Source organism: Propithecus coquereli, unplaced genomic scaffold, assembly GCF_000956105.1.
Source record: "Propithecus coquereli isolate 6110/MARCELLA unplaced genomic scaffold, Pcoq_1.0 Scaffold45, whole genome shotgun sequence".
NCBI classification, from domain to species: domain Eukaryota; kingdom Metazoa; phylum Chordata; class Mammalia; order Primates; family Indriidae; genus Propithecus; species Propithecus coquereli.
In genome coordinates this window covers 3,112,574-3,126,667 of record NW_012150285.1, presented here as the reverse complement: position 1 = coordinate 3,126,667, position 14,094 = coordinate 3,112,574, and the positions used below count along the sequence as shown (strand labels likewise).

General features: G+C 32.6%; 1 protein-coding gene across 1 annotated transcript in view; it reads left to right on the top strand.

Moving 5' to 3' along the window:
* The window catches only part of COL11A1 (collagen, type XI, alpha 1), a 221,557-nt gene that overhangs the window by 123,363 nt on the left and 84,100 nt on the right, over positions 1 to 14,094 (top strand). The window contains exons 31-35 of the mRNA XM_012654837.1: positions 3,163 to 3,216; positions 7,794 to 7,847; positions 10,189 to 10,296; positions 10,688 to 10,777; positions 11,041 to 11,094. Coding sequence (XP_012510291.1) covers positions 3,163 to 3,216; positions 7,794 to 7,847; positions 10,189 to 10,296; positions 10,688 to 10,777; positions 11,041 to 11,094 — 360 coding nt within the window. The remainder of the gene's footprint in view (positions 1 to 3,162; positions 3,217 to 7,793; positions 7,848 to 10,188; positions 10,297 to 10,687; positions 10,778 to 11,040; positions 11,095 to 14,094) is intronic.

The following is a 14,094-nucleotide window of genomic DNA, read 5'->3' as shown; positions in this document are numbered from 1 at the left end:
GCAATTGATTTTTCAGTTTTCATTAAACTTGCAACTGTCTCCAAAAAAAAAAAAAAAAAAAAAAAAGGTAATCTTGATACTACCTGCATATAATATTGCTTACCCACAATATCGGTTTTGCTCCAAATGTAACATTAAGTTTATGCTGAGTTTCACGGAGAGGTGAAAACACAGTTCCAGAGGTGATTTTACATATTTTTCCCATAAGTATTTTTAGACCATGTGCATAGATCATTGTTCAGCAAAATAAAATCCAATGATATGTATAACCTCGACATTATCATACTATTTGTACTTGTACATATTGTTAAGAACTGTTTCCCCCATATAATATAATTTTATTGTTAAAGCCATTTGACTCATTTTTCTCACACTTTTCCAGTTAATTCTCTCATGTATTTTTAAACAATTTTTGAGCCATTGATCATGCATGCATTTTGTCTCTAAGAGGTATGGGAAGTATAATATAATAAATACCTACAATGGAGAAGCATGCATACTAGTTGGAGACAAGACACTGTTAATGAGCATTGCTTATGCTGCTAAACAAAATGATTTTTGTAGTGTTTCTCTGACAAAGTGAAACACTAGAGCATGAAATAAAAATACCTATCATTTCTCTGGTATGTAGTTTTGTGAAGATTGGGAAAGAAATGTCTTCATCTGTTTGATATAGAAAGAAATTGGTGTGGATATATAGAACCAGTCTCTTTCTATAGATTAATTGGCTCATCTTCATTGAATCAGGAACAAAATTTATATATATATATGTATATATATATATATTCATACATATACATATGGGTTGAGTGCTTGGAATATTTTATTTAGATTCTGTTAATTTCATGCCAATGTCAGCATATTTTGGGAGTATATTCATTCATTTAAGAAAAAAAGTAACTTAAAGTGATTAAGATTCATTCCTTGACTATTATGAGAAACATTCCATTTATAGAAGAGAAAAAGGCAATGAGAAGTGAAAAAACATCCTTGAATAATTATTTATAAGTGTCTTTTCACAAATTGCCTTACCATATCTGCACACCCTCATTTAGGTAAATTTTTTCTGTCTTGGACTGAGTAGATCAAAAGGGCAGCCTTTTTTGATTAAAAAAGTATTATTTTTAAATAAATGTCATGAAATTATTTAGTAATTAGTCTGATTTATTTTATTGGATACTAATGTGGAGCCATTATTATTATTTAGGATTAATCACTTGATATAGTATAAGTACGTACTTAAATCGGGTAAAATAGTAATGATACCAATTTTGTACGTAGTCCATTAACCCTGCTTCCTTGAGCAAGCCATTAAAAATCATGTTGCATGCATCCCAGGATGACATGATTTAGAAGTAAGATCACTATTTTAAAGGATTATACTATCTTGCAGTGAAAGTGTTATCTATATCAGTGAATAGGAGATATTTAATTTTTATATTTACAACTTTGTTAGAAAACGTGTACATGTCTTTTACTAATGGCAAAACACATCATTTGAGAAGCACTTACATATGGTGAGAAAAAAGACCGACATATTTATTATCCTCTAGCTGTCATCCTCTATGTAGAACCTTTATCACTGGCCCACAATGACTACATATTTATTGTTACTAGAATATATGTATCAAAATAGTGATAAGGCACCGATATTGCTTTTTATTTGCTATTTCTTAAAACTGAACCTCAATGATGTTTACTGTCAATTAAGTTACTCATTTATGTGTTTCACCTCTAAACTGAGGGCAGAACTAAGTCTTACATTACTATACACCTAGTGACTAATACATGGTATGTAATATACGTTTCGAAAGAAGGAATGGGTAAATGACATCCAAGAATGTTTGGGGCCCTTGGTTGAAAACACTCTAACACTCCAGTTTTGATCTTTTGGGGGAGGATGGCACTAAAATCACTGAGGTGGTCCTGGAAAACATAAGAAAATTACTGAGCAGCCATGACCTTGTGAAATATTATAGAGTTTTTAATTAGGGCTGGTAATTCACAGGGCATCCAGGGTATCAGTACAGATGAGATCAGGGAATAGAGATGGTTATGGCACTGCCAAGATCCTTTCTCCTGAAGGAACTAGCTAACCTAGAAAAAGTCCTCCTCAGTTCCAAGAAAGCTCTGTGTAAAAATGATATTACTTTGAAACAAAGCCTTTTTTTTTTCAAACTGCCTATTAACATATAAAAAAAGATGATTGAAAATGGATATTTAGATAGTGAGAGGTGTGTCTGTTGTCATTCAAAATGTCATTATTAAAATGATCATATCTCTCCATTTATCCAGAAGGGTGAGAATATTTCTGTCTATACTTATTAACCATGTTTTGAAATTTGAACTTGATACTTAATGGTTTCTGAGTAGAATGAATAATCTGTAAGGCAGATTAAAGAAGCAATCTATTTCTACTAAGCATTTAAAATATAGGCGCCTCACAGAATTGTTTACTTTAAGTACTTAGTTAATTGCTTCATTTATTTCTTCAGACATAACAGAGACAGCATCCTTTACAGAAAGTGATAACATAGTAGATTTGCTCTCCACTGCTTAATAAACATTATGCTTCCAAAAGGATATGTGAGAAAACCTACTGGGAAAAACTGGTCCTGATGACTTAGAATTGAGCATAACATTTTTTTTTCCTTTACTTGAAGCAACTTGAGAAGTAAAATGCCATTGTTTTTATGAGTTTGTCTTTCTTTTGCATTCTTGTGGGTTAGAATCTCAGATCACCACTAGAGGGCACTACCTCTCTCTGTTATCCAAATTTTGATGCACAGGGAATTGAATTAGGAACAGATCACCAAAAAGAGGGAAAATATGCATTTGTTAACTACTAAAGAACTAATATTTTTGCTAAAATAAAAATGCAAATATATGGAAATATACTTTTAAAAATATAGATTGCAAACGAAATACAATAAATCTTTTAAATTGTAAAATGTTCAGAATCGAGTTCTACAATTTTCTCTTGGTCTCAATTATAGCTACAAAATTATGTTAAATATATGCACATACCACCATTTAAAATCAACAGAACATCAAAATACAATATATAATGAAAACATGAAAAAAATTGTTAGTACATTTAGACTATTATAATAATTCAAGGAATATTTGTGACATGTGGTTATTTAATATTTGTGATTTCAGGGACCACCTGGGAAGGATGGACTGCCGGGACACCCTGGGCAACGTGGGGAGACTGTAAGCAACCATGTTATTCTAAAGGAAATTTTCTATTCTAGCACCTCATCAGTTCACAGAAAGCTACTTTATTATTACTGTTGAATTACCAGGTTCAGGACAATGAAGGAATTAATTGTATTGCAACTTTCAATAAAATATATGAAGAAATACATAAATAGACCCATGCTGGTACCTAAATGAATGTACTTGAGAAAATAGGATGTTAGTTGATGTGATTGTTGTTATTGTCAATAGCATCACTTTAGGGATGAGCTGGAAGAGAAGACACCATTCTATTTTGGATACCTCAACAAGATTGTTACCTTGACCCTTTCAGAGAAGTCTGTTTACAGATAATTTCCACTCATACTATCAATCCTCCACTCTCTAAATTAAACAGATTACAATAAGCTATGCACATGATACAACAGTCTTCTCTCTATAACTGAAGGAGGAAATATTTGCTGATGTTCAAACCATAGGCTATAATTGGTCTGGAACTTTGTCAAAAGCATCGTTTCATGTCAAGTAGGAAAATGTAAATCAGGAAATGTAATTTAACTTTGTTTACAAATTATAAGGAATATAACCTTAAACAAATTGACTGAACAATTTATCATGTGTATAACAATTTTGGCAGAGGGGGAACTCTGTCCAAATATGCCTTCAGGATCCTGATGTATTTGTTTATTTATTCTGCCACTGTTACAAAACCATGTATCTGGCTATCCCAGTGGATGGTTATGTTAATCAGAAATCATCATGGGTTGGCATGTGTCCTTGGAATCAATTCTTGGTTTTCACTATTGATTTTATCCAGATTTCTTAAGGAAACCACAACACAGACTACCTCTGACTATGTGGTTCAAAATCATGTTAAGGCATTCAGCCAGCCTGAAGACAAATTTGGAGTTGCACAGCAGTACATGATAACAAATCTGAAAACATTATGAATTTTCTGCTATAACAATCTGTCAGCAGCAACCCAAGTCCTGTCTTGCTCACTAAGTAACAATTCTTAGTTTAACAACTTCTTCATTTTAGCCAGATGGGAAACTTCAAAGTCCTAGATTCAAAAGCAGAATCAAGATATGATTTATTAAGACCAAAGAATAAATTGTTTTGGTTTCCCCTTAGGAATGGCATCTATCTGAGGAGCAAAAATAAACTCTCTAAAGGAGAATTCACACTCATATTTGCAAATGCATCCTCATTCAAATCTTGCAGCCAACCGTTTTGTAACAAAGTCATTGTATAACTTCCTGAGAATAACTCTAGAACATTTTCAAAATGTCATTTGAGGGAAGGATACCTTGAGAATTGCTGTTACAAAATTGCTTATGCCATTTTATACATAACATTTAAATTTAGACAAAGAAAATAGCATATTAACTAATGCTTCCAGAATGAATGTTTTCATCCAGTAGTTTATCATTTATAGAGGCTAGAATTATTTCTGAAAAACTGGTATTCCTAATTTCACATTCACTTTTTTAAAATTTTTTTTGAATTCAGCATATTATGGGGGTACAAATGTTTAGGTTACATATATTGCCTTTGCCCCACCTGAGTCAGAGCTTCAAGCGTGTCCATATCCCAGACGGTGTGCACTGCACCCATTAGGTGTGAATATACCCATCCCTTCCACCCCCCTCTCACCTGCTCGACACCCAATGAATGTTATTACTATATGTGCACATAAGTTCACATTCACTTTTAAGAGAATAGTGAATCACCCTAAAGCCAGGAAATCCTTATTTTTCACCTGGTTCTGTGCTGACCTGGATTCAAAAGATTACTTTGTATAAGATGAGAATCTAGAGTGAGTATTCTTTGCTGTATATGTGTTATTTTATTTCGATCAAGAAATTCTTTTATTATATTTCATTTTTGTCTTGAGTCAGAAATCTTTAAATTTTGAATGAATCCTTGAGGGTTAATTCTGTCATATTATGTTTATTTGGCTTGTTTCAGAATAATAAAAATTATTTCTAAGTTTCCATGATGGCCTTAAAAAGCTTTAGAAATAGTTTCTATTATATTGAAAAAACCCAAATTTGTCTCAGAAGCATCCTGTATTGATCTTAAAATTAGTTTAGTTCCTGACAGATAATCAGAATAAGAGATTCTGTTGGGTCTTACAGTGGATATTTTAAACTACCAAGAAATGTATCAAATTAATTTCTGTTTTCAGTGACTTTGAAAAACATAATTACTTAAGTTATTCTAAAATTAAATGGCAAATGTAGTCTTACATGATACTATTGAACAAGTGCACTCCACTCTGAACTGTAAAAATTTTCTTGTGTGTAGTTTATCTCTAAGATCCCTAGAGTCAAATTTGTTAGATACTTGCAAACATTCTGAATGTTTTGAATGAGCAGACATACAGGCAATGCTGTCTTCCAGCTTTCCCCAAGTCCGTCGCCCACACAAATGGGCTAGCAGCCAAGATTTCCTCTTTCCCCTTAGGATGCATGAGTGCAAATCTGGGTTGTAAATTTTCCATAAGCTTTCCTCGATTAAGCATTGATTTGTAATCAATTAATTTTAATCAATTATTATTGCAGTCATTTTTTGTGTGTGCTATTCCAGTTCTCATGTTTACTAAGAAAAAAAGCTTTATAAGCCTTTATTTTTTTTAAGTTCAGAATTGCATTTACATCTTCATGTCAAATTTAGTGATCAAAAATTGGGAGGAAGGTAATCCAGACAGAGGAAGCAGGTCATGCAAGTATGTGGTGTGTGGCTATTCAGAGAAAGGTGAGAAGATCAGCATGGCTAGAGTTTAGGACACATTTTCAAAGTGAAAGGTGACTGGGGTGGCAGGGTTGGCCCAGATTGTGTAGACCTTTATCACCGATATTGCATGATATATATTAATAATAGGTTGATTGGATTTGCTTTTGTGAGATGGTGATTCTGGCTAATGTGGACAAATGAGTGAACCTGATTTGTAAAACTCTGCAACAGTGAAGGAAAGAGGTGATTATAGTTTGAATAAGACAGGACTACCAGGATAAGAGAGAAGATGCTATATTCGAGAGATTTTTCTCAAATGACACACTAGAATTAAATGATTAAGTATGAGCACTGAAGAAAATCCTGGGATCTGAAGGCACTCCATTAAGAAAGGAGAGAACACAGAAAGAAAATCAAGAGAGGGTACATTTAGCAAGCTCCATGTTGAGAATGTTGAAAAGAAAGCATGATATATAATTGGAAATCTCCAGCAGGCACTTATTAAGAGAATTTCAGGGCTCTGCACACAACAGAGGTTTAGAAATCGTTTGGAGTGGAGGAGTTCATCATGATAGAGACAGCAATTGTGCTCATAATGGTTGTTGAGATAATCCAGGGGAACACATATACATTATACATACATATGTATATGTGTGTTTATATATGTATGTGCATATGTTGTATGTGTGTATGTCAATCTGTAAATATGATTACAGATTCCCAAACTAACCAATTGCAGAAAAGTTAAAATAAAGCACTCTTTTGTTTATAAATGCTAAATAAATTATATTTCTCCCAAAAGTGATTGGTTTTGCTATTGATAATGATAGCTCAAGTAGACCCTGATGGTCCTAAGACTTAATGGATTTTAAAAATAGGAGAAATCTGTTTTCTTTTCCTGTAACAGCAATTACAATAATTAAAAATACAGATTCTTTTCCTTTTATCTACTTATAAAATTTTGTTATTGAAAATAATTCAATAATAGTTATCTCGAAGTTGGTGATACAAATGTGAGATTACTAGTTCCTACCCTTTTCTCTCTAACCCTATTATTTCCAGTCTGATTAGATGTTATAGTGAATAAAACTTTTGTAAATGCCAATTGCTTTGATTCATTTCTTTGGAAGATTTTTCTCCCAATATTTTCTGTATACTTCTCCAATGGTTAAATGTAACTTAACTCATATGAGAAAAAAATATGCTTATCATAATACAATTATACAGAATGAATAACCACAGCCTAGAGAAATATAGATATCAGAATATATGCCCCAAAGCTTTATTTAGTAAGTACATTTTGCTGACATCAACCAAATTATATTTTAATGACTATATTATTTGCAACATGGATAATCATGCAAAACATTATTTTTATAAGTATATTTTTATATCTTGTTTTATTTTATGAGATTGTTAGAATTCAGTAAAGAGAAATGCATTAATATCATAGACTGTGAATTTATCTCTATAGAGAATGAGTGGACTGTTTCAAAGAATGTCTAAGTCATCATTTATTTCATCTATAACATTACCAGATTAAAATTTTACATGCTGTTTGATTTGGTGGGACAGGGCTAAGCACACATTTTTGCTCCACCTTCATCCTGTTATCTTATTTTTTTAAGTTTATTGAAAGTAATTATTATGCTATAATATGAAAGAGTGAAGATAGAAAATTTTGAATTTTAAAGAGAACTGAAATATAATAACTCACATTTAAACATTTGAAAATAATACTTTTTAGCCAAAAGGTGACTTTCTTTTAATGTGACATGTTCAACTATTTCATAGAATTGTAATTTATGCTTTGTGTTATTATTGGATTTTACAAATTATACTTTCTTCCTTAGGGATTTCAAGGCAAAACTGGACCTCCTGGGCCAGGGGGAGTCGTTGGACCACAGGTATGTTCTTTTACTTTATTTCTCTAGCAAGATTTCTTTTTTTGTTTATATTTTTACCTTCCTAAGTTGTGTAAAATCTGCCCATTTTATTGTGATTCAAATGACTTATTTTTTATTTCACATCACATTTAAATATATGCAGCTTGCCTACATCAAATGAAATTTAGCAAACTATAACTTAACTAAAGCAACTTTTCAATTGTCTGTATCAATAAAAGAGAAGAATAAAATAAGCAATGAAAGTAAATCAGGAAGTTCATACTGAATTTAACCCTGAAGCCTGACCATAGCACCATCTACAAATATTTTTATTCTCTGGCAAAGCATATTGAATGGGCAGAACATATTTAGTCTGATCAGCTTGAATTTTACCCCACTATTGAAAAGTTATAGCAAAGGAACAAGAGCAGTGAATATGTGTTTTAACTATTTAATTGCTTTAGTCTTTTCTCAGCCTATAAATAGTTCCCAAATAGTAACTCTCACATGCACACAAACGCACATGGAAACAAAAAATTGCATCTACTTTCTGGGAATATGTGTGACAGAAGCAAAAATGAAGAATTCTTGGATTGGTTGATCATTTTATTTCAGAGCTTTAATCCTGAGTCAAGGGAAATGTTGAATGTTTGTTCTTTGTAAAGGAAACGTAGCATGTGTATAAGCATAAAGGCCTCCTTTTAACAGCATATCAATTTTAATTTAAAAATTATGCATATACTCCTTCATTGCTTAGAAAACTTCCTCCTAATATACTTTTATTTTGCTCTTTGAAACAATTTCATAACTATTTTCTGTTAGAAAATTTAATAGGAAGAATGATCTCTAGTACATTCAATATCCATGAATGGAAATGGAATTAGAGTCTGTCTAAAATGTAAACATTACAGGGCTTAGCTAGATATTTTAGGACCTCACACCTTTTGAAAATGCATCTCTGCTTGATGTGGACATCTAAAACTTCTGAGACCTGTGTTCTTTTTTGTTCCCCTACTTTAAGGTATAAGAGTAGTAGGTGTTTTATTGAGTATGTATCTTCATCAAGCTATTTTTTTATTGGCCCCTTTAAAAAAGAAAATCAAACTGCCTATTTTAAATGTAACTATCTTTAATATTAGGACAAAGGAGTTGTTTTAAGGGAACAATATGGATTGTCATACTTGATATTCACTCTTTTCTTTGTGTAATTATATGGATGTCTGCTCATTTTTGTCTCAGTGGTGATAGCTATTCAATTTTATGGTCCTTACTATTGAAATTCTAATGTCCAGACATTTAAGAAAAATACTTATTTGTGGGGAAATGTTTGCACATTAATGGTAAGTTGAAGATTTTCAACAATTACATAATTAAAAGAATTTAACCTAGAAATATGTGTCTAAAGTTGGAACAGGTGTGTTCTTTTCTGAGACTAAAAAGTAAGAATATGTTGCATTTTTAGAAAAATAACAGAGAATAATATTCCATAAGCAACTTCAGTAACACACTCCTCTGTTTAACAACCTTAGCATCCAGAAATTTTTCCTTTATATATCTTTGGCTTAAATCCTTCATTTTGCTTTGTTCTAAGTGAAGATAGACAGCAACTGATCACCTCTCTCTATCTATACTCGAAAGCTTACTATACTCTAGCACCACAAAACAGCGCCACTCAGGGGACATGTAAATGACCTGATGTTTTTCACTTTGGCATTTGCTGCAATTTAAAGCAGCTGGTTATCCGTTATCGCCTTTGGCCAGGGGGAATTGCCAGCCCAAACTCAACTGCTTTAAGGATTCCCTTGCCCTATTCCTTAGACTTTGTCAAATGATTATAGATTAGCAGTTGGGAAGTCTGCAGTCCCTTGAAATTCCAAGGAGAACCGCTTCGGTTGTTTGGGTTTTTGGGGACCTGGTGTAACTTTCAAACAGCGATTCATCCAGCAGTCACCAGTGTGGCTCGTATTCCTCTTTACTCCAAACCTGATTTGACACCTCATATAAAAAGAAGGGATGGGATGAAACTGTAGTTAAAAACACAGTTTTAACACTGCTTGGATTGGCCTTACTCTGCAGTAATTCTGGTATTAAGCAAAGAAAACATTTCTTTGGACTTTGTGTATTTATGTATTTCCCTTCTATACTCAGATTCTAACCAAGATTACATGCAATCTTTTCAGACTCCTAACAGATATGCTACTTTCAGCACTTTATCTAAAGTGTTTTGTAGGATATTAGTAGAATAAATGAGAATGGTGAGAATGATAAACTTTTGTGAAAGGGAGTAATATTTATTTTGAGTTCACCTTATCTTTGTTAAAATAAAAGAGCAATCTAATGTGGTTTTGCTTATCTAATTTAGGGACCGACTGGTGAGACTGGCCCAATAGGTGAACGTGGGCATCCGGGCCCTCCTGGTCCTCCTGGGGAACAAGGTCTTCCTGGTGCTGCAGGAAAAGAAGGTGCAAAGGTACAACATGCTCTGGAAATTTTCTTGACTCAGAACTTCCATTTGCTTTTCACTTTACTTCTCACTACTTGTCGATAGATTCTCTACATTTTTGGCAGAATATTTAAATGAATATTCAGAAAGATATGTCAGGATAATATTCAGTGTGAGTTTATTGTCCTTCAAGACATTACTGAACAATAACATAAGATCCATCAGCTCTATTGACCATAAAGTCATTAGTTTATGTCTACTCTTAAATGTTGGTAGTGGTTAGTTCATTTTAATGTATATGGCATTCCATACAATATTCTCACTATTTACTTACAGTAGGTTAGAGGTAATAACAATTTTGTTTGTAGAAACGTGCAGAAATTATTCTCTATTGATGGAGGTATATGATATTCTTTAGGGTGACCCAGGTCCTCAAGGTATCTCAGGGAAGGATGGACCAACAGGACTACGTGGTTTCCCAGGTGAAAGAGGTCTTCCTGGAACTCAGGTATGATCAAAGTATATATATGTAAAACATGTGCATTAAATTGCTCATTAGAAGCATTTTTCTCAGAGCTTAACAAAAAAAGTCATGAGTAATTAAGGGGATATATGTAAACATACACGTTTGATTATCAGTGTATATATATGTATTTATGCTTAAAAACACTTTTAGACATTCTCATTTTATCAAACATCCTCCTGTTTATTTATTTCTTTATTTTTGATTTACATCAATATTCATTGTCTTTATTTTCTCACTTTTCCCAGGGTGCGCCTGGACTAAAAGGAGGGGAAGGTCCCCAGGGCCCGCCAGGTCCAGTTGTAAGTATGATGATAATAAATAACCATGCTATCCATGGTTGCAAATTACATCTCTTCTTTCATTACTCTCATGCTGTGATTCCACAGTGTGTGGGAAAGAAAATAAACACATGTCAATCAAATTAGTCAATGCCTGGTTTCTACTAATTGCATGCACTAATGAGTGCAGAAACAGAATGGTTTAGATGGAAATGGTTTAGATGATTGGGAATATTTGCATCTGCTGCTGTGAGGAGGTAAAAGGAGCTATAAATAAATCATAATTGTGAGTAATACAAACTCATGGTCATGGAAGTCCTGGAGAGGCTGTAGTTTGAAAATTTTCCTTTATGTATCTCTTTACTTTCATTTTAAAATTAGTCATAAAATAAGATTTGATTTCTTATATGTTATATTCTATCCTCATTTATTATAAAACATACTTAATTTGTTAAGTACTTATTCTAAGTACTTATAAGATTTGAGTTTGTCAATGTTATAAAAAAAAATCCCATAAGCATAGAAGACATATATCCATTTTATATATTATCCAGATTGCTTTAGTCAATCAACATTATGAAATAATTGACAAATCAGTAAATATGAGATTTTTACCTCACCTTTTCTTGAGATACATAATCCCTCAGAAAATAATTGAATATATCCTTCATTTTTCTATAAGTTTACCTTCCTTTTCGTCTGTACCTGAAAGTTCATTGTAACAGCCTACCTGCCATATTAGGTGGCTTCATCTCATTGTCTGATCTAATTCACCAACCTAGAAAGTGGAGAGTTGCCTTAAAGACCTTCTACACTTCCTCTCACAAAATGATAATGTATATTAGTTCCACCTCCAAATGTCTCACTAATTTGTCCTATTTTCTTCATTTCTTTCACTATCACCTTTGTTTACACTCTTTCCTTTCTCTCCTCGACTAAAAATATCTTACCACCTCGACTCCATTTTCTTACCCTCTCCAGTCAGTTTTGCGTATAAAACAGTAGTTTAATGCACATCCTTAACTAAGCCATTCCTCTGCTCATTGCCTTCAGAAAGCAAACTTCTTGTCCTGGCTGACAAGTCATCTTCACAATTTGATCCCAATCACTAGAGTCTATTTTATTTCCTTCGTGCATATTCTTTAATTCTACCCGATTTAATGCACTGAATTTCTTGTTGCTTCCCAAACCATCATGACGTTTTCTATTTTGAAAAGAGTATACTTTATACATTTTCCTTTCTTTCTTCCAGGAAACTGCATTTTTCCTTTCTCTACTTGATAAAAATCCTACCTATCCATAGAGATACAGCTTAAATGTTCAATCTCTGTAAAGTTATCTTTGGACAATTTGCCTCCATTTCATTTATTAATGAAATTTCTTCCTGCTCCATGCTCTTTGTTTCGATTTCTATTTTAGAAACTACATTGGAATATAATTGGTTGTGTCTCTCATTAGGTTTTGAGTTCCCAGTATTATTTTGGTTACATTCATAAGATAGTTCCTGACACACAGTAATCATTCCATACCTACCTATTTGAATTAAAACACCTGATATTAAAGTTTTGTAGCATGACCTAACACGAAGAACAGAGCAACCATAGCATTTTTCAGGTTGGATTAATGTTATACCTACCATATATATCACCGGTATATCATTTCACTATGATTAAGGTAATTATGGACCTGTGGTAAAGATTTTTTAAAAGAAAATAATATACTCAGTAACTTTATTAGACTTTCCATAGAATTCACAAAATTATGTAGAACATTTTTTAAAAATTCTTATCAATTATTGGTGGTAGCATTAATAGGAACAACGGTTGAATAAGACAAAAGTTCTTATTTGGGCATAGAATCTTCAAAAATTTCAGTATAGTGCAATCCATTACTGAGACCCTGAAATTCTAAAGACATCCTATTTTAGAAATAACCCGAAGGATGGACATATTTGAAACACGGACTTCGGTGGGGGGGGAACCAAGGGCAACACACGTAACCTAAACGTATGTACACCCATAATTTGCTGAAATAAAAAAAAAAAAAAAAAAAAGAAATAAATGATTTTTTAAGAACAATAGTCATTGAACCTGTGAAATCTGAATTGTGACTACAAGGATTAAATTGTTTTTAAGTTATTTCTTAGGGCCCAACCAAGCAGGCTATTTCAGGTGTTTGGAACAGTTGAAATTGGTGTATTTGTAGGGTACATAATACATCCAGAAGATACAATTTTGAAGTTATTAATTAACAATTAATAACTCACTAGTAATTCATATGTAGAATAACCTATAAAATATAGTATGAAAACTAATGTTATTTAGTTAGTTGACTTCCACAATTGTTTATTTGATAATTACTAATTAAATTATTTACTTTGCTGTATACAATTGGGCACCCTGTAGAAATCCCTTGACTAAATAGAGAATAAATAATTTTGTAAAGAAGTACATCAAAGACTTAACAGTACTATAAATTGGTTGGTGATTAAATGCCTAATGACATACAAACAATAAATGTTAATTCTAGGAAAAGGGGTAGGAAGAGAAGGGAAGGGCATGGAGGAGGTGGCCCTTGAACTTGGCTTCACAAATTACAGAAGATTATAAAAATCATTTGAAAGCAAGAATATATTAGGAAAGGGAAATAATGTTTAAGGAGAATGTGGTTTTACTCAGGTGGAACAAGCTTTGGGAGAAGGACTAAAATCTGTAGATTTCTTGCTAGGAACAAGGCATTCTGCTATTTTACATAATATAAAGCTAAATAAAAAATATGATACATCATGTGATTACTGAAGCTCTAAAATGGCAGGTTGTAGTCATTTGAAGATTTGAAGTTTATAGAGCGAGTAAAAAAATAAATAAAATTTTAAGAAAACAAACCCATCATTAGTGTATAATATATAACAGAGACAGGAGAGAATAGATGTCATGAAATTTCAGTGACCAATGTCATAATATTAGAGCCAGCCAATGACTAGGGCACTGGGGAGTTGAAGGACCTGCAGAAGTAACCAAC